A 21,992-nucleotide genomic window follows, 5' to 3' on the forward strand; every position below is an offset into this window, starting at 1 on the left:
AGTGTAAACCACCCTTCAAGGTCTCTTCCAGAACCTAAGAAGAGAACAAGATGTCTCTGAAGAGCACCTCATTACAGTCTTGAAGAACTAGCCATGAGAGCAGGAAGACATTCTCAAAGAATAAGCTGCTTGAACTTAACAGCTAATAAGATGCTGTTATATTTTGAAAAAATGCAGATTCATAAAGAGGAGCCACTCGAGTTCATTCAAGTGTCAGTGGCAATCTATTCTGATTATCTTTATATAAATCTTGTCTGTTTCTGAAATGTGCAGTTAGATCACACCACAAAACCTAGCACACATTTATGCCTGAAAAGGTATTAGTAGGTCTTTTCCATTTCAATAATTTTAAAGCTGCTAAACAAGAGAAGGATGATTACTAATTTCTTCCATTCTTAACGTTTTTACCTCAGCATTAATTGTTTTTCCCTGAACTGTGTGAAATACGAGCATACAGAAAATCAACACTGAAAGAAAAAAGTGCTGTTAACTTTGTCAGAAACTTGAGTTTAGGAGAGAAATAATACCTTGGTAATTACAAAGATTACCTTTACATTTTCTGCATTTCCCCTGCAACAGTAAAGGTTTCTTGCATTTATTTGCACAGAAACATCAAAGATAGTCTCAGGGGATCTGCAGAATTTCAGTGGTCTTTCTTTATCAAAACAAGCTGCTTTAATTAGCCTAATATGTGATATGAAATCAATCAGTAATTAGTATCTTTGATCAAAATCTGCACTAAAGCTCATTTCTTCAGAATGTTTGATTTGCAAACAGCAAATGAAACAGAACATGTTTGAACAGAGCTAATTAGGTGTATATCTAGCAGTATTTTTGAGGGGGTGTATATATTAATAACCATCACCTTTATATAAAATGCCCAGTGGGCATTTTCTGATGGGCATAATTTACAAGATAAATTGGTTTTGAAAAAAGTGAAAGAGGTTTGCCCCTTCTGAAAGCTGGCTCACACGTGTACCTGCTTCAAAAAATCCTCTATTCTGAAACAGATGTAAAGTCCAATGTTAAGAAAATAATCAGAGATGATATGAAAATCCTACCTCACACAATGTCAGTGCAGGACAGGAATGCTTGCACTGTAAGTGAAGTCTATCAACTGAAAACAAAGAGAAAATTATTGCTTTGTTTCTCCAACTTCAGCTATATTGTCTTTTCGACACTTCATTTGTAATCTAACTCTTGTTGACAGAGGTTGGGAAGCAAGCATATTAAGGGATGCTAAACTTAGCATCCCTTGAGAAGCCTGAATAAATAGCTTTGCCTTTTCTGTCTGTGTGCAGAGCTCCATGCCTGTACCTTCCTCATGTTTTCAAATTTGGCTCTGTTGGAAGCTTTGCCTCCATCTCTCTGAATAAGTCAAGGACCAGGCTGAGCACTAGGTTTATATCTGAGTATATCCTGGACATGTCAGTGAGAAAACTAAATGTTTTAGCATGAAGAATACATGAGGAAGACTCAGCAGCGGATGACTTCAGGTGTCAGACCTGCTGCACACAGCTGCTTCCATCCTAATTACCAAGGCTTTTGCTTACTCACCATCCCATGAGGGGTCACTCCTGCTCTAATGACCTCTCCCCATCCTCCCTGTGTCCTTTTTTCTCCTGTACCTCCTCCCATGCCCTTCCTGCCTGCTCTCTGCCACAGCTGTGCTGCTGTTGTTGTAGCTCCCCCAGCCCCAGTGAGGGCTCTTGCAGGCAAACATTCAAACCCTGGCAGCTATAATGCTGCCCTTGAACCTCCCCATGGCTCTTGTAGGCACCACAGCTTCAGTTTGCTCCTTTTCAGCCTTGCAAACAGCACGGCTGGGTGAGGCTGGCACTGGAGGGACGTGTGAGTGGAAGCTGTGAGCCATTGCTCGGTTTATGCATTGGCTTAGCTAAAACTGCACGCATGGTGTCACATCGACGCTGCACATTTAGGGAGTGATTCATTTCTGGCTGCAAGCTTGTGCCACCTCCACATATTTTCTGAGAGAAACTTCTTACAGCGCTCCCTCAGCACTACTCACTGCTCTCAGCTCAGCTCAGCTGCCAGGAGCCCCCTGCACACCCAGCCTTCCCCACTCCTGTATGTAATTTCAGCATCTCACTTCCTAACTGGAAGTACTTTGTACTGTAATGTAAGGAGATGACAACCAAGCAAACAAGCAAGAACACTTTATGTCTTACAATGAAATTCTTTTGATTTGAGCAGTATCATGTTTTTCACCCACCCAGCTGGACTAAGTGTGCCTTTGGAATGAAACAACATCCAGCTATACACTACCTTTCAATCCATAACCTGCCCTGCAGAGTGCAAGAGAGACAAAAAGGGACAGCGACACATTATGCTTGAAATGCCTTCTGTTTGCCAGTTAGAAACATCCCAAATCAGTGCAAATCTTTAGTCAAAGGGAAATTTTGTTCTGCTGGTGCCAAGCTTTGCATAACAGAGCCAAGCACAAATGCTAAGAGCTGAAGTGAAATCATGCTAGTCAATGAGGCAGAGCCTGCTTCTTCAAGCAGCAGTTCCTTTGAATTAAAGCTTATACCTTGGTCAGCACATTGAACTCCCACTGTGGGCTCTGGGATGCCAAGAAGGAGGTCAAAGAAGTGCAACATTATTAATGTCATGTTCTAAGAACAAACCATTGTCCACTCTGCCTAACTGTGCTTTTGTTCTTTCTCAAACTCCGCGTTCATCAGTTACTGAGTGGTGGGGTTTTGCTGCACTGGTTCTGCTAATCATTATATATTTTATGTTGCATTTAGCATTTCATCAACCATGAAAGAATCTGGACTTAAAATGGATGGGTCACAGTGAAATAGAGCTTCAAGACAACAACAGAAATGGTCAATTTGAAATAGATTTTTTTCCCTAGTGCAATTGACTTTGAGTTCATTTTCAATTTAAATAACAAATAAAAAATGAGGTATTGAGTCATTACAGTGGCCAGATAACTGTCAGAGCTACACTGGGTTAAACTCAAATTATACTGCAGAAACTGCTCAGAGGTAGTCTAGTTAAAATAGAATTAATTGAGTAAGCAATTTCTTTTCCTTTCTACTCCCTTTTTTCCTGCTGCAATGCATGTAGTTTTTAGGTACAGGAATATAACATTTATTCTACATTTCTGTGCTTACTTACAATCTTTACAATCTTACTGATAGTTGTAAATTTATTAAAGCTGGCCTAAACCCTTCCAATCAAATATACTCAGTTATGTCCCAGGGAATAACTACTGCCTTCCACTGTAAACCCTTTCCATCTCATTTCTACAACTTTTAAAACCATCAGCTCAGCCTCAGCAAAGACAGTGTTAAAAGACCCACTGTGGATGGTTCTCAAGGCAAGATGCATAATTAAACTTTCTAGTTATTCTCTTAGTCTGTTCTCCAGAAACCCAATCTTCCAACAGCCAAATCATCTGTAAATGCTATAAGCAGAAAGCAGTTTTCCTTGTTCCATGCTGGGAAATGTAAGCAGGCACTAATCCCAAGCATACTGGACACTTCTGTCTCCTCAGTCCTTGTGTAAATGACACAGCATGTCAAGGAATACTTTCTTTAACTGCTGCTCACCCACCTTATGGCTTTTCAGACATTTTACTTTTGCTAAGGACAGAGGTATAGAAAACCACGAGGCAGATTAGAAGAAAAGTGAAAAATCAAACAACCCTAAAATGTTATGCCTGTTATTAAGGTAGTATGAATGCTATGAGAGATAAAGCTATTTTCATCTGCCCAGCATTGAGTCTGCAACTTGGAACCTGCTGTTCATCCTAGTCTCTGACGCAGAAACCAGGAGCAATAGTTCTTAATTAACCTGTTTTGTTAGTAGCAAAATCAGTGATGCCTGAGCTACTGCAGATTTTTGTGTCACAGGTCATGTCCCATTTGGATTCTCCACTTTTAAATAGTGGTGAGCTGACATTGCAGCCTTTACCACTGTGGGGGAGCTAAGTCGTAATTCTCTCCTCTACCCACCTGTGAATTTTCATGAAACTTGATGGAATTTCACACCTTTGAAGTCTCTACCTCCCTCCTGAATTTGCCTGAAATTGGTCAACATATTCAAAAAAGGGAATAGGGAACAGAAAAAGACAGAGACAAATATAACAGCTTTATAAATCTTATTTCTTTGTGAAACCCAGCTAGAAACAGAAGTTAAAAGCAAGGGAATTCTTGCAAATACACTACTGACATTTACAGGTAATGCAAAAAAAGAGTGATATTATGAAGGAGTGATATTATGACTATTTGTAAGTAAAGTAGTTACTTATTAGCAAAATGCAAGCTAAATCCATCAGTTCCTCCTCTGAGCTTAACACCACTCTTGATTTATACCAGAGAAAGCTCTGCATTATGAAACTAATCATATTTCATTATGCTTGGCTATAATCAGTCTACTGTGAGGTGCCCATTGGACCATGCTGTTATTCAACCAAGATTGTTACTTTTTGCAAAGAGAGGAAGGAAATGGTGAAGAACTTCTACAAATTCCTTCCTCCTTCTTACACCTTCCTTTACCCAGATGCCCCAAAGACTTTCTATTACTTCCTTATATGAATAAAATCAAAGTATTTGGGAAGCCAAGCTAAATCTACGTACAAATCACACAGTATCTCAGATCCTGTCTGACATAGCCAGGCAATCTTAACAGCAAGAGCTCTGGGTTTTTTTCTCCTATTTAAGAAATATCATTTCAGGAAAGTGTTCCTGACAAACTTCTTGCACAGGATGAGATTATCTGCTAGGGCGGAGCCGATCATGTAGCTTGTTGCTGCTCAAACTTCTATTTTGCTCTCTTCCCATCCTTTTCCCAGTTACATGGTCCTGGCCAAGCTCTGGCATTTAAGTGATTCTGTCCTTGGTCAGTTCAACTCACTAAACCAGCAGGAAAGTAAATTCAGTAAAACAAAGTAAGCTGCTTTTGTTTTGCCTTGTACAAAGGAACTTACTGGCCATTCATGCTTCTCTAAAGCTTCTCAGAAGTGGTGAAACAAATTACTAACATTTTGAGGCAGATGAAGCAGTTTTAAGTCAACTGGAAATCTCTGCTTTTCATATTTAATACAGTCTGATACAAAAAAAAATTAAAATGTAATCAAACATTAAAATTAATGTTACTTACTATTTGTCTTCTGTTTTCTACCAGGTAGATGCCAACAATCCCTAGGAAAGATCCAAAGCCAAGCTAAGGCAAAGAACAAAACCAACAGAAATGCATGAGGTCAGCTTATCTGGACAACATACCAACACACACAGCGATATCTGAGCTAATGCACCACACAGGTGGGCTAAATGGGGTGGGTCAAGGGAAAAGGTGGAAGTTACTGTTGGACATAAATCATATAATGTAATGGGAAATGGACAGGACTGCAGCTCTTTCATAGCTCAGTGCAAAATTTGTCACGCAGTAAACAGAAGTCTGTATAGACATGCATCTATAACCTAACTACTGTTACCATTGTCATGTACAGTTTTACACACTGTAAAGCAAAAAACTAAGTAGGAGACAAAAACACTTATATTTAGTCCACACATCATAATTTTTGAAAATTGCAAAGCTTTAGGCAATTGCAGACAGTTTTTCTCAAAAAATTTATGTGTTCCCCAAAGTTCAAATCCTTAGAGTTTTACCTGTTTGATTTTAATGATTAGACACTATCACACATGCCAGAGAAAATCCTTGCTAAAATGCTAAAAGGACCAGTACAGTCAGCTGCATCACCAGCAGCCACAGGAAAGAGAGGAGAGGGAGGGACACTGAAGTAAGCTGGCCTTAATGTTCCAGTGTTGTTTCAACATGGGGATGGTAGGAAAAGCCTCCTCCTTATGATGGGCCCATGAAGGTTTGGAGCAGTAGAAACTCCTTGGATTCACAGTTCCAGCCCCTCTCTGTAATGATTCCTCTGAACTGAGCTCAGAGCCTCTCCTCCAAGCACAAATTAAGTTTTTAAGGACTACATGTCCCAGCCAAGGGCTTAAGCAATGCCCGTAAATTCCTTGCTGTTACGCACAGCTGCTCACAGCAGAAAGCAAATCCTCTGCAAGCACTTTAGCCACTCAGTATCACAAGAGGAATCCGTCACTCGCTTTCAAGAAAGTGACTGCAGGGAAAGGAGATTTGTTCTTGAGTGCTTTGGGAAATTTATGTGAAAGGGAGATGCAAGGACTAAAAGCAGAGACTTTGAAAGAGTGGGCAAGTGCACCCATGCTGACAGCTAAATAGTAGAGATACTTGGAACGGTGAGCAAGGACACTCTGTTCAGGGGACAGCAACTTTGCAAATTAAGATAACTACATCAAAATGACATCTGGTTCCAAGCCCCATTTTTCATTCCAACAGGAACAATCCATAAAGCCTCATTTATGGCTGATGCAGGGAACACAAAATGAGTAATATCCATGCAAACAAAAAGAATGACCAAACACAGAACAATAACAATTAAATCAGAAGGAGCAGAATCATAGAGATCATAATGAAAGCCACAGCATTACTGAGATTATTTTAGGGTCATGTGAGCTAGTTTTTTGTCTTTTTAGACAACAGGTTATTTGGGAGCTCTGGGAGTCCAGGCCAGTATGGTGCTGGGGACCCTGTTGAAAGAGTATATAAATAGCAAACAAAAATAATACAGTAAGTAGTCACAGAGAAGTGACATTAAATATTTAAGTATAAACAATATTTATAAAGAAATAAGGCTGAAGCAGTTCCGACTCTGTCTTTGCAGATCATTCCAAAAATGCAAATTCCAAACAGATGCTCAAGCAGTAATCTACTAAATGCAGACAACTTCCAAAGAGTAGCTGTATTAACTCATCTACACACAGAAATATTTTATGTTCAATTACTTTGGATGCATAAGTTCAGGTAATACCTGGCACTATAAAGATGTATTTAGAAAAAAGATTTTTTTTCAAAACAAATTACATATGCAGGGAAATTAAGGCACTTAGCTCTTCTTGAAGCCAGTGGGAACTTGGCAGAAGCCAAAGCATATTATGGATCTAACCCTAAAGACCCGTTCTGTAAATACTTCCAGAAACAAGTAAATCTCTGCCAGTGGATAGTGTTACTCATCTTCATAGGTGTCTTCAAGGCAGGATTAATTCTGCATGGTTTTTAAGACCAAAATTGCTTACCTTAGGTCAGTGGAGGTTTCATCTCATCTACCAGCTGTGAAATTAATATTTTACTACTGAATTTTATGAGAACTAGACCTTATTTTAAATTTAAATTAACACTGTCTGTCCTCATGTTCTTGCTTTTCTCTGAGCCCAGCAGTTAAATATGTAGTGACAAATTCACTCCCCCGGTTTAGGTATCTGAGTCTGGGATCAGGGCTATGCTGGTTTTCTAAGCTCCCTCTGCTGTCAGCAGAGAAGAGAAGCACCTTTTGAGGGCTGTTCAGGTCATTCTGAAGGAGGTGATGGTGAGAGGGGATTCTGCCCCTCTGCTCTGCTGGGATCCCACCTGGAGTGCTGCCTTCAGTGGGGCTCCCAGCATAGCAAGGACATGGACATGTAGGAGTGAGGATAGATAGAGCAGGGCCACAAAGACAATCAGAGGCTGGAGCACCTCTCTTATGAGGGCAGGATGAGAGAGTTTGGGTTGTTCAGCCTGGAGAAGACTCTGAGGAGACCCAATTACTGCCTTCCAATTCCTAGAGGTGCCTTACAAGAAAACATAAAGACATAAGACAAGAGGTAATGCCTTCAAACTGAAAGAAGGTGGGTTTAGATTAGATAGTAGGAAGAAATTCCTTACTGTGAAGAAGGTGGGACTGGAATAGGATGCCCACAGAAGCTGTGAGTGTCCCATCCCTGGAAGTGTACAAGGCCAGGTTGGATGGGACTTTGAGAACCTGGTCTAGTGGAAGATGTCCCTGTCCCTGGCAGAGGAGTTGAGACAACCTTTAAAGTCCCTGCCTTCCCAAAACATTCTATGATTCTGTGACAGTCAGTCTGCCAATGCTGCACTGGAGTCAGTCACTTCTGGCAGTGAGGCAGAAACATAACAGTGCTGTCACACACCTCTGACCAGGCTTTTGGCAAGATACCATGTAAGATTTGCATAGCACTTTTAATTCTTCCTAAATGTTTGTGATATTTAATATCTTGAAGACATTTACATTGGCAGTTACAAAGGAAAATTATTAATAAAAGATTTCATTTTCAAAGTATTCTAATAAATTCTTGCTTTTCTATCTGTTTATTAAGGAAAACAAGATTTTCAAAAAATATTTTAGCAGGTGATGTTTTTCAGATGAATGGGTAGACATTCCATTATTCTTACAAGAAATTACATGCTTAAATAACCTGTTTTGTACCCATGGGTTTATTACTTATTATACTTATTAAAAACAGCAGTTTAAAAATGAAACTTTTGTCTAGGGATGAATGCAGATAATGTGGTCTTAGAAAAGATTTTATGTCAAATTTTGGAAGAAGAGACCTTTATCAGTATTAATCCATCTATTTGAGGTTAACGAAAGAGAAAATCATTCTGTTAAAGTCTTATTCCTGGAACTGCTTTTTGCTCTATTTTTAAAGCACCACTCCTTATAGATCATAATCCTAAAATTATCTTTCTGAAAGTCCTGCTCTCAACATAACACTAAGATGTAAGAGGAATTGTTTAGGAGGAACAGTTCTAACTCACAAATTATTAATGGTATATGCACAGAATTAGAAGATCCATATCCCTCTTCCCTGGGCATTTCATTCCATAGAGAGCAAGAAATTATAGTATCTTATTTTGGCAGTAGTGGAGTGACACACCTGAGTAGTGTCTAACTCTAAATATGTGAATTTCTTTCTTCACCTTGCAGCCTCTACCTCCCCTTGGTTGACTCAGCCCTTCTCTGTTTGCTACCCATATTCCTTGTATTTGAGATTTTTTTTTTTTTTCCCCCCTACTCCACGCATTTACACACTTTGGGATATAACTGATCCCTTCTCCTGAGGTCAGAAAGGGCCTGGGGGTTGAACCAGGAAGGGGCTGGCAGGGTTACTCCTCCCCAGAAGCCACAGAGGCACCACAGGGCAAAGCAGGCAGAACTTGAACCTTGTGCCCACTGCAGAAAGGCTTTTAAGCTGCCTGTTCCCAAGGCAAAATCAACACTAAGGATTTTGTAAACAGGATCTTGTACAAGAGAACTGGCAGCAAGCCTGCAAGAAAGGATGTTAGGAAGAAGTCTCCACATGTCCTTTTGCAGGGCTTTCCCTGCCATGGACACAGCAGAATTCCTGGCACACGGACACAAGAGCGGAGTGGCTTTTCCTCCCATCAAAGCAGTAAACTTCTAAAAGGTTGTTCAAATCCATCCCATGCTACTGTCCAGTCACACAGACACCCACCTCTAATGGAAACCTGTGGGGGTCTAGCACAGGTTTTCACACAGTTCCCTGAGCCCAGCACAGTGCAGTGCAGACTTGAACTCCTTCCATTCCCTAACAGCCTCCCTTTGGGGCACTTCAGAAAAATAATTTACCCCCCTGCCTTACAACACACGGGAACTAGATCAAAACAAAGCAGCATCTCTCTCCCATGAAATGACATGGTACTAATGTTTTATTCTTTATTCTATCAGAGCTTCCCATTTACCGCTGATAATAATTTATTTGGATGTACCTAATATTCTAAAATGGGTATGGGTTTGTTTTACTTACAACAATGCCTGGGTAGTAGCCTCCCACAGTAACATTTTCTGTTCGCGTGGTAGCAGCCAGACCTATGGTGAGTATGAAAACAGACACCACCAGCAGTGCGACTGTGAACCAAAGGGAAGTCTTCTTCCTTTTTGCAAACTGTCCTGTAGGGAGTGAGGTAGGGAGAGAGGAAAAAAAAAGAGCTTTTCATTGCAATCATGGCAGAACAAATACAAAATGATGAAACACCTAATATTCTAAAATGGGGTTTTTTTACTTACAACAATGCCTGGGTAGTAGCCTCCCACAGTAACATTTTCTGTTCGCGTGGTAGCAGCCAGACCTATGGTGAGTATGAAAACAGACACCACCAGCAGTGCGACTGTGAACCAAAGGGAAGTCTTCTTCCTTTTTGCAAACTGTCCTGTAGGGAGTGAGGATGATGAAAGATTTTCTTTTGTTAATCTTCTCTGTAGATAACCCTCTGTTGTTCTCTCACTAAGGAAAATTGCTGCCAGACAACAGAAGGAATTAAAACCCGCAGAGTTAGCTGGAGTATCACTTAATGCACATGCATTGGGTACAGGCATGAGATGAGTTTTTATTAAACTGAACTCTAAGTCAGTGACAATGATAATTATGCCTTGTCTTCAGTAACATTTTTAATTGTTGTTCACGTTGGTAAGTGAGATCCTGCAGGCTTTAAATTCTTACCTGTGTGAAGTGCCAATTTGACTTATCTGGCCTGAACATAAAAATGAAAATTTTAAACAAGATTAGCAGGCGGTCTGCATGCTATCATGAAAATGAATGTGCTCTTCATGTTTACTGGGGTAAGAAATCTGCATCCTTGAAGCAAAGCTGTAACAGAGTTTATCAGGTAATGACGCATGAGATTTTTCTAGCAGAGGCTGCTCAGTGGAATCCTTTCAGTCTCACTAGGATTTGGGTCCAGATACCCCAAAGTGAAAACCAGCACACTCATCTCCAGCTTGCAGCCAGCTCCAAGGCACTTAACCTTGTTACCCAGTGGCAGATCTGAGCTGTAGCCAGAGGTTACTCACACCAGGGCCCCAGCCCATAGCACAGACTTATGTAAGACTAAAAAAGCCATTAATACATGACTCTAACTAGCAAAAGACGCCCAAGTGAATCAAACTGTGGTCCCCATTTTTGGTGTTCTCACTTTGGAGTGCGCAGGATCACCCTGTAACAGTGGGCCATGTGATGCCATGGTACCATACACTGCACCTGGGCAGGATGGAGCTCCTGAGAAAGCAAACCTGGCCACAGCAGGGCCAGTCTCTCTCCCTCTGTGGCCTCAGGAAGCTGCCTGACTGCCCAGCCTCGGGAGAAGGCAGAGTGTGTGATGTGGCACTGAAGCCTGGAGGCAGCAGCCCTCAGCAGCACGGAGGAGGTGAGAGGGGAAGGCAGGCTTGCGTGGGTCAGGCTCCGGGGGCACTGCTGGAACCAAAAGCAGGGGAAATGCAGGAAAGACAAAAAGAAAGCAGAAGCCATTTGCAATGAGTCACTTGAGTTTTGTGGCCATTTTAAAGTCACGTAACTCAGTTAAATGTTTATAGTTCAAAATCCAGACTAGATTAGTGATGTTTGCAAGCCAACTCAAATAATTTCAATCACTAAATAAATGAATTTATAATAACAAACTGTGTTTGCTGACATTTCTCCAGTAGAACAACCAGTCAAAATTATTCCAGTCTTTTAGTATGAAATACAAGCAACTTTCCTAAAGGCAAATACCATCTGTTGAGCTTACAAAAGTCTCTTTCACCTGCATGTACAAAGTCTTCCTGCTAAAGATAAAGAAATAACTCCTAAGACTCGCCAAACACCTCTCCTCCAGCCTATGTCTCTGCCATCTTCCTCTGGCAATTCCTTGTTAATCCATGGAGGGTCACTGGGCACATGGAAGCAGAGAGGTTCTTTGTTAGCAACCAGTTTTTCACCAAGTGTGTGGAGTGAAGATGGTTCTTTCAGAGAAGGCAGTTCACAGGGCCAAGAGGGAAAACTAGATTTCAGATGTACAGCTCCCCAAATCAGCTGTCATCCCTACAAATTAAAATGATTCATTCAATATATCTTCCAGATTGTAAATAATATCTGATGCCCTTGCCATACCTTATCACCTTTGAAAAGTCATGGAGATTAAAGAATCCCGAAAACTGAAGAAAGGCAAATGCTGCACCTGCTCTTAAAAAGGCCAAAATGAAGATTCAGGGGATTATAAACCAACCAACCTCACCTTGGCTCCTGGGATGCTGGGACCAAAAAGGTGGAGTAAGTCTTCTTGTAAGACATTTCTGGGCACAGAAGGAAAAGGTGACTGGCAACAGTCAGGGTGGATTTACCAGAGCCAAGTCATGTCTGACCAGCCCAGGTGCCGGGTATGGCAAAAAGACCGGACTTGAGGAGCACTGGATGTCTTTTGCCTTAATTCTAGCAAGGTTTTTAACATAATGCCAAGTTGTGAGCAAAGGAAGGAACAACGCATTGCAATGATGCAGGTAAGGGACTGCCAGGCTGCAAAGCAGCTCTGCTGGAAAGGAAGGACCTGGGGGTATTGGTAGATGATGAGCTGATTGTGAACCAGCAGTGTGCCCTAGCAGCAGAATCCTAGGCTGTACTAACAGGAGCATCACTAGGGGATCAGAGGAGCAACTACACCCATCTATTCAGCACTTTTTAGATGACGCAATATTGCACTCGGTTTTGGGCCCTCAGTATAGGGAAATACATAAATTAACTGCAATGAATTCAAGAGAGGACTGCAAAGAAGGTCAGGGGCTGGTACTGTCTGTATGAGACAGGCTAAGGGAATGGGGCTTGCTCAGCCTGGAGATGAGATGACTTTTGGCAGGGCTAGTTGCAGTCTTCCAATTCCTTTGAGTTGTTGTCAAGAGAACAGACTCAGGCTTTTCATAATCGTGCACAGCAGGAGGCAAAAAGACAGCAGACAAACTGAAATACAAAAGACTGGGTATAAGGAGGAAAAAAAAAATCAACATTAGGACAGTCAAACATTGGAACAGGTTGCCCAAATAACTTGTGCCCACTCCAACTTTGGAGGTTTTCAAGATTCAAGCAGAAAAAGCACTAAGCAACCTGGCCTGACTTCATAGTTAACCCAGCTTTGAGCAGGAGGCTGGAATTGCAACTGAGGTACCTTCCTACCTGAATTCTTCTATGGTTTCATGGTAGTCAAGACAGCTAGACTAAGAGTGGGTTGGGTGTGTGTGCTCATACCCACTGACATGAAGCTGCAGCTGCAATGTAGACATACTCTAAAGGGACACAGGAACACAAACCTTCCCAAAGCCAGTGGGGCATATGCTCCCCAGCCAAGACTTCTTGAAACCACTGAAAAGTGCCTGAGGAGCCAAGCCTCCACAACTTCCCCAGAGTAGCACCTGTACTGGCAAAGGTTGACAAGACTGGATGGAAATAAACTATGGTTCCAACCCTCCCTCCTGAGTTCTGATTATAAATAATGAATGGCATAAATATGATTGCCCTGACCGAGTTGCTGAAAAATGTCTTAGGAAAAGCATGCTCTTATTTGTAATTGGAATAAATCTGATGTGGATTTAGTAAGACAGAATAGCAAAAGATGTCATTATTTGTAGGGACATTTTTTGTTATGAACTACATTTTGACATTGAAATTTACACATGCTAGAATAAATTTATGAATGCAATACTCTTCAACCCTCATATTTATTGATCTTTTACCACCTGCAGCTCAAAATAGAGGGAAATATCCAATTGTACGTCCCCTTTTTCATAGTCTAGGAAACTCTGATAAATAACCATGCTGCCAGCTATGAACTCCACCCTTAGGAGAGATGACTTATGTGCAGGAGCACAGAAAGGCCCTTTCAGGAGAAGAGACTGGCACATGCAAGGACTTATTCTCAAAGACTTCCACATGCTCAGAGAAGATGGATAGAAATCAGCCTAAATTGGTTTTTATCATGGCTGTTTGGTTTTCCTTAGTCACAACAATAAAAATCTTTGCTCTAGCAAAGTATGTATAATTATATGCATATAAGCCACCAGCATACTGGGAGGCCTATAGCAAAGCAGCTTAATATTTTTAGAAGTTACTGCTGCAAAGGGTTCCCACAATTAAAAGGCTTCCTTTTGCAATTTCAGTCATGTTGGGTCCCACCATTTTTCAAGCCTTTGTTTAGTGCTGTTTGTGGCAGTTGCCATGCAGTTTATTTGGGTCTGTTTTTCATGTACCTGCCAGCCAAAACCCCATGCCAGACTCAGAAGCCCTGTCTCCAGCTCAGCCTGTGTGCCTGGCCCAGCCTTCTTCCCTGACACTCTGTGGCAAGGCTTGGACTGAAGGTTGGCCTTACACAAGAACAGCAGTTAAATTAAGAGCAGAGGAAACATTGCAGTCAATTATTTGTAGCCTGAATTTTCTTCCAACACCAATGTTCCTGGAGTGCAGGAAATGCTTAATGGAGGCTATTCGCTTTCCAATTTTTTTAGTACTGAAGTAACTCTCAGAATAATTTTGACATTTATTACCTTCAACTTCTTCAGCAACGATTTGGTATGAATATTATTAAGCTCCTAGTCAGGACCTTAATGCAATTTAATTATAATTTTAAATTCTTATATTTCATACCAAAAACCAAGCTTGTAGGAAGAAACCTTCTCCTATCCTTATTAGCATTAGCATGGGGTCAGTAGAGGGTGTGAATATGTTATTAACATCTATTGGGAATATTCTTCAGCAGTTTTGGCCAGTGAAGTATTGACTGAGCCTTGGGCACTGAGTTTTTTGCAGTACTAACCGCAGCAATAGGCACTACAGATAAATTAGAGAGGTAACAGAACTTCCACATGACAGGCTTGTGCTTTGCCTGGCGCAGACCTAAACTGCGAACAAAAAGGAACAGCCACAGAAACACTCTCTGCTTTGCTCACTAAACATCTGTCAGGAAAAGTATCTGCTCGATATTTTGGAGAAAATGCCACCAGGAAGGAAGGGAGACACCAGACTGCTGCCTCCTTGGGACTGAGAAAGGCTCGTGAGGAGGGAAACTGAGATCACACTCCAGAGAGCAGAAAGAAAAAGTGCCTGCTGAAAACCACACTCTGCTGCACTCAAAAGAAAAAAACTCTGTCTGTTCATCAGCTGAGAAAACAAAATTGTATTACAATGCTCTGTTTGCAATGGGTGTGGATTAAATTCAATTTATAGGAAACTATGGAAAAATAAATGGTTTTGTGGGGAGGGTATGTATGAGATTGCAAAGTGGTGAGTCTAATCATGAATAGTAGGGTCTGGATTTGAACAAAGCAAAGAGTGAGTTTAGAAGGGGAATGAATTAATTAATGATGAAACATGTCTGTGGCACAGAATGTGTCCAGGGCCCAAGGGAAGGAAAGAATAGAATGAAACAGCATCTCTCCACCTTGGAAAACCCCCATACGATCTGCAACTGAACTAAAAAAGTCTACATTTAGACCAAAGAAATAATATTTTGCTAACTTCACTACTTCTTTTAAAATTTATCTTCAGACATCATAAAGTTAAAAAGTGTGGCATAATTTTTGGTGAGGAAAAAAGTCACTGTAGGATGTAGCGGTTAGCTGGGCTTATAATCACATTTGCTGAATATTAGCACTACATAATTCCATACCTTCTTCTTTGGTCTAGTTATGGTAATCAAAATGGAAACACTTTTTGCAAGTAATGCCCCAGCCCGATGTTTATTTGCATCTTACTATGAGAAAAAGAAGGAAACTTTTGTAACAGGAAAAAAGCAGTGTATTTTTATTATGTAATGGATACTACTAAAAATTGTGACATGTTTCAGAGAGTGGCATTAAGCGCACAGAAAAAGATAATTTAAGTGGAAATTCACCACAGACAAACCTTAGTACCAAATGTATCCACTGTTTTGCTGCTATTGAGAAAATTTTTAGGAGACTTTTGGAGCTAGATTATAAATTTTTAATTGCTGCAACACTCACTTCAGTGCCATATCTCTCTCAGCTACAGTTTTGTGTATTTTAAAAACTGTTTCATGCCAGTGAAATTGAATTAATCCTATATTGCCTCCGAAAATTAAACGTGACGGATTGAGATGCTTAAAAGAGATGCTCACACCTGCTGTTGGTGATTGCTTTCCCTTTTCTGATTAAATGCTTGACTTGTCCAGAGTGCTGAACTAATTAAACCAGATGCAACAGCATTCATTTCAAGCCACAAGACAGCAGCTTTTATCAGGCCCATCTCTTACCTTTTTTATTAATTTGTTGAGTAAGCTCCTACAAGTGCATTATATATTCAAGACCACGGGAAACAGTTTACAATTCTACTACAAAATATCCATACTGAACAAAATGAAAAAGCAATCCCACAAGCCCTGATATACTATGTAGTAGGGCTATAGTAAGCGATACCATGCAGTATCACTATGACCTCATTGTTTTGGCAGCAATTGTTTCACCAATAAATAATTTAACAAGCAGCTAATCACTAGTTTAAAGCTGGCATAGAGATTCTTCTTTTCCAATGACTACCTGAAAATGTTTTTAAGTTACAGCACATCTTCCACGGCCACATTTTCAACACCAACATAATTTTTCTTCCAAGTTTAAGACAAAAATAAGATCTGGTACATTTTTCACTCAGCTGTTACGATCCTTGAGTGCATAGCAAAGTCTCTGCTTATCCTTCCAAATGTTACACAGCGTAATTGCCAACAGTAAGTTCTGTATTTTCTAAACTTTAACAAATTCCTCTGGAATAAGAAAATACTTGACCTTTCTTTTGCCTAGGTGTTTGTATTTCAGGACGTACGCTGTAAACACAAGCCATACAATTAGGAGAACCCTGAGGACGGGAACGAGCCCAAGCCCTGTCCCCAGCCCGCCCCGCACCCGCGGGCACCGCCGCCTGCTCCCGCGCGATGGCTCCTACATTAACCTCCTGTCCGCGTCCCGTACCAAGCTATTCCTCCGAATGTTAAACCTCCAGCAGAGGGATTCGCCCAGCGCAGCTGAAAGCTCTGAAGAAGAGCCGGTGTTTTTAAACACCTCCGCGAGCGAGCGGATGAGCGGCGGCGATCCCGGGCTGAGCCCCCGCTGCACTGCCGCTCTGCGGGGCACAGGCGGGACACAGCCAGGGCACAGTCCCAGCCCTCGCCCTCCCGCTCGTCCCATCCCGTCCCGTCCCGTCCCGTCCCGTCCCGCCGACTGAAGCTCCGGGCAGCGGCGCGGAGCCCGGGGCAGCCCGGCCGTCCAGCCCCGCCGCCCGCGTCCCGGGGCTCACGCAGCCGGCGGGGCAGGCGCCGGGCTCACCTGTGGGGTCCAGCACGGCCAGCGGGCCCGTCACGCCGGCGGCGGACGGCGGGGCCATCATCTCCCGGGGCTCCCCGCCCGGCCCCGCTCCGCTCGGCGCCGCGGCCGGCGCTGCCCGGGGCGCGGCGGGTCCGCCCCGCCGCGGGGGAACCCCCGCACAACCCGAGCGGCCCCGCTCGCCGCAGCCCCCGGGGCCGGTCCTGGGGAGCCACGGACCAGCCGTCAGCTGCTTCATTCATTATGCGTCCTACCCGTGTCTCAGCCTTGGCGTCGCTCCTGGATTTCTTCTTGGCCAATTTGACACCTGGTGGAGATCAGAATTGTCCCAAACTTTCCTTTCAGCTTTCTTCTTCACTTAAAAATATATATTTATATACAAAAAAGCAGAAATAAAATGAAACGGCAATGAGAAATACGAAGTACATTACTAAAGTTGGCATCTGAGAGACATAGGTTAAGGAAGGTGTAGGCTAAGATAGGACATGTCAATAGTCAAGAGATGTCAATAGTCAAGAGAACAGGGCTGTTCTTTTTCTCACATGGTGTCTATCAATTTCTCAAACTCACTGTCTCAGTTTTTATTCTGACTCTTGTCCTGCTGCTTCCCAGGAACTGCCAGCTGTTGCTTCTAGTGCTGCTTACTGCAGGGTTGTGTGAAGTCTGCCTGCAACAGTCTAGCAACAACTGAGAGGAAATAGCCAAAGGCACTGTGCTGTTTTGATGTCTGCTATTCCTTTTGTCTGATTTCCCTATAGCAGAGAACATAATAATTCTTTTTTTGTGGAAAATGTTTTTGATAGGCTGCCAAGTGCTTTGCTTATGTTGTGTTCTCCCACTTGCAAAAAGCACAAGTCTACTTAACATTCTTGTTTTTCTTCTGTTCCAACCTCTAAATGTATATGTATACACAGTCTTCAGTCTTTGGCAGATTTCCCCAGGAAATGGTTAGATAAAAAGAGACAACTTTCTCAGGTACTACCCCTGTAGTGTATAAAGATAAGTAAGCCAGGAGCTACGGCCAAACACAAGTCCACTTTTTTCTCTTTGTCTCCTCTAACCTGAAGAGGTAGAAGAAAGGAGAAAAAATAGGGTGGAGGTAGTATTTGTACTATTAATTACTAGTTTTTAATAGAAATTAATTAAGTAATAATTGAGAAAACAGAGATGGTGATGGTACAAATAACAAATTTGTTTGAAAGTGGTAGTCGATAAGAGTGATACAAATGCCCCAAAATCTGGTAAAGACTCTTGGGTTTGGGGATGGCTATGAATAGAAGTTTTCATCAACAGTAAATAACAGCAAGGTTGGGGAAGACTGCAATTCCCTAGACAGATGCAAAACAAAGACCATACACAGCATTTATTATCAGGTCTGATGGGCAATAAACCTTTTGTTTACCAGCAGTCACTGTTCAGACTCAACAGCCTAAAGGGAAGCTATTCTATAATTCTTTTCAGTAAAATATAAGGATATTATAAATCCTTTAAAAATAATTTGATCATAAAAAAATAATCTTTGATGAATGACTAATATTATTTACTGCAAATTTCTCAAGAACCAAGAATAGATTTACAAGAATATGCTACAGTCCTGGATATCAGAGGGAAAACACTAAGAAACTATGAAAAATGATTGATGAGGCTGCATGGACCTAGCATTTGAGCATGGAAGAATCATGGCCTTACTTTAAATCCAAAATGTAAAATCATGTATAGCACTTACATCCCATAAAAGAGGTTGGAATAAATCAAGAATAATTGTGGAGCTAGTGGATAAGTAAATACCTGAAAATGAATGGACCAACAGGAAACAGGAGAAGTACATTTTGCTGAGTTGGAAAATGCGGGATCAGAGAAAAAAAATTGATAAAAATCTAGCTGAACCAGATGTTGCAAAGAAAAGGATTAACATATAGCAAAGAATTCTTCATCTACATAAATAGAAATTATTTAAAGAAGCAAGATATGTGGTGGTTAAATGCCAGGGATGAGATTAAGGCTGTTCCAAATATTGCCTCAGTTTTCAATTAAAAGAAAAAATTAAGGTGAGAGAGTATTTACAGAGAGCATAAAGTAAGCAAGATAATGTAAAAGATCATATTAGCATAAGTTAGGCTGTTTCTTGTGACAGGTCCTGGAAAATCACACGCCAAATGTTGAAAAATTGGTGTCTGTCTTGTAAAAACCTGAGCAACACTTTTGATAAATCAGTAAAGTTGGGGTTGAAGCACTGTTATTGGAGACTGCTGGAGAATAGGAAACCTGTCTTCTAAAATGGCAGAGGGAGGGAGAGGAACAGCAGCTCCATGCCCTGTTAATTTGACTGAGAAAATTCTTAGAGGTAAGTGAAAAATGAGTTCAGCAACATTATGGTTCATCAAAGCGAGATCATGTCAGACTACCAGGAGGTTTGATAAGGTGATTTCTCAGGCAAAAGCATTGCAGTGAAACAAATCTCTCTGGATGTCTGTGCATTAATAGGGTCCTTTAGAGGAAAACTCTTAACATGGAGAGGACAGCTGCAAGTGTGGGTCACCATCAGGTATGGGGTATGTGTGTTTGTGACATGTTTGTCAAGAAAATGTTGGCATTCTCACCCAAAAAGTACCTGGTTAGCACTAAGCCTGAAGGCCTCCATCATGTCCTTGATGATTTCTCCTGCTTTACTGTGGCACACTAAAGGTTTGAAGGATTTTCGCCTTTTTTCCTACAGTCACCACTATGGTAGTGCATTCTTTGGAAATGAGATTGGTCACTCGTGAAGTTTCGATTCTGTGTGTTCCTGAAGTATTTTCTTCTTTATTTTGAACATGATCAATCTGTTTGATCTTTCTTTTCAGGTCATGTTTTCTAGGCTAACAGACATTCCCTTTGCTTCCCTCCAGCCTCTGTCATCACACTCTTTGTAGGCCACATCTTTCTTTAAGGGTGATGCAAAATGACTGGGCAATATTCACAGAATCACAGGTTGGAAGGGACCACAGTGGATCACCTGGTCCAACCTCCCTGCTCAAGTAGGATCATTTTAGACTACGTTGCACAGGATTGTGTCCAAACAGTTCTTGAATATCTCCAGTGCAAGTCACTCCACAATTAAAAAAATTATTTTTCAAAATAATTTTGAATTGTAAGTCTGTCTACCAGCATAATTCCTCTAAAATACTCAACAGTTTTTCCCAACTCTATATCCTCTGCAAATTTAATGTACTTTATATCCAAGGCCATCAGTGACCATACTGAACAAGGTCAGACAGCACATCTGCACCTTCTGTCTTCCAGGACCATTGACAGGTATGACTGTCCAGCTGCTTACTTCATCTCCTCTGTGCTACTGTAATTTACACTGTTTCTCTGTAAAGGGTCTGGTACAGGCTCAGAAACAGTCACAGAGACAACCAGAGTGAAGCAGCTTAGATGGCCCCAATGCACTTAACTCTTCACCACAGTACTTGGACTACTACTGTATTCCTCAGAAAGTCTGGGAACTGTCTCCTCCTTTCATTATTGGAATGCCCAGCAGAAAGGAAAGCCAGTCATTGCTGAGGCAAAATTCAGGATGTTTGATGCCCAGTCACACAGGGTCATGACAGCAAGGCAAATAAATTTCTTTAGTTCATATAAATAGTATTTATTGACACAGTCTAAATATAAATATACATATTATATAAATATACATATATATATATATATATATATATATATATACACACACACACACATATAAATAGTATTTACTGGTACAGTCCCTTGAGAAGTACATTGCATTAGTTCAGCTGAGCAGTATAAGGGAATCATGCAGGAAGTGAAAGGAACAACAAAATAGCCCTGAAGCTGAGATAAATGGCCACTGAATATTTAACTAAAATATAGCTATTAAAAAACAATTTCTGGGCAATTTTCTTCAAAAAATCTGCTTCCTGGTGCCAGTCAGAATCCAGGGTATGTTTTATTAGCACAATATTTAAAAGACTGCCTGACTTCTTTAAAAGGGACTTGAAAAGGTAAAGCTATTTACAGCAGTGTTCAGAGGCATCGGAAATAAGTGAATGACACATTCATTTGAGATATATGTTTGTCAAAAGCAGGTTTAAATTCTTTAATTGCCTTCAGTACACTTTTCACCTACTAATTTTTGCAGTCAGTTTTTGAATTCTATAAACTTTTAGCATTCACAGCATGTTGTGACAAGGAGCTCCATGTGTGCTGTGTGAAGACATGGGATACCCCAATGGGAACAAGAGGCAAACTGAAAAGAGCAAGATAAAAGTCAAGTTAAATGTCAAGTATATTTAAAGTCACAGGAGAATATACCTGAGGACAGGTACATGGCCCTTACTAAAACACCCCAACAAAACAACAAGCAAACAATTGCCACATGATACCAAAAGACATTGTGTTATTTATATGTTAATAAAGCTAGATAATTAAATGTGTGGACAATGTACTGGAGACCATTCTTGTGCTGCAGCTCATAACCACATCAAGACAACAAATTTCTGAAAACTGAAGTACAGAAAAGGTTTTCAGAGAAGTACCTGTTTTTGAAATATTGTCATACTGATAGAGCCTAAGTTTATATGAGCTGCATATGTACCTCTCGAATATGGTTAATAAAGGTGTGTTTGAAAGGTATCAACAATAGCCCATCAGAAGCATGACTGAAGAAGAAAACAATGTAGAAATGTCTACACAGTCCAACCAGTCCAAACAGGAACAGATCATCAATTTTTGGAATGCATTAGGAAACTCCTCTGGAAAATGCCTCTTAAATTTCAAAATTATGCCATCACCAAGAGAATAAATCAATCTGGAATGCAGATGTAGTAATGAAATTTTTATAACAGGCATAATTTCAATTATACTTCCCAACAGTTAACTTAAACTTTGATTAATTATTTTTCCTAGCTCAAAGCATCTTAAAAAAATTCCTTTGATAGCATAGTGAATTATACTATCCCTTCAAATTAAGTTTTTTGAAGCCCAGAAGTAAGCG

General features: G+C 41.0%; 1 protein-coding gene across 1 annotated transcript in view; it reads right to left on the reverse strand.

The window, feature by feature from the left end:
- Positions 1-17,061, reverse strand: part of TMEM255B (transmembrane protein 255B) — a 66,303-nt gene extending 49,242 nt beyond the window's left edge. Inside the window, exons 1-3 of the mRNA XM_041465745.1 lie at positions 17,000-17,061; positions 9,938-10,080; positions 5,134-5,196 (exon numbers count right to left, since the gene is read on the reverse strand). Of these exons, the coding sequence (XP_041321679.1) occupies positions 5,134-5,196; positions 9,938-10,080; positions 17,000-17,060 (267 nt within the window). The 5' untranslated portion in view covers position 17,061. The remainder of the gene's footprint in view (positions 1-5,133; positions 5,197-9,937; positions 10,081-16,999) is intronic.
- Positions 17,062-21,992: the final 4,931 nt, after the last annotated feature.

Source organism: Pyrgilauda ruficollis, unplaced genomic scaffold, assembly GCF_017590135.1.
Source record: "Pyrgilauda ruficollis isolate IOZ18807 unplaced genomic scaffold, ASM1759013v1 scaffold190, whole genome shotgun sequence".
Lineage (NCBI taxonomy): Eukaryota > Metazoa > Chordata > Aves > Passeriformes > Passeridae > Pyrgilauda > Pyrgilauda ruficollis.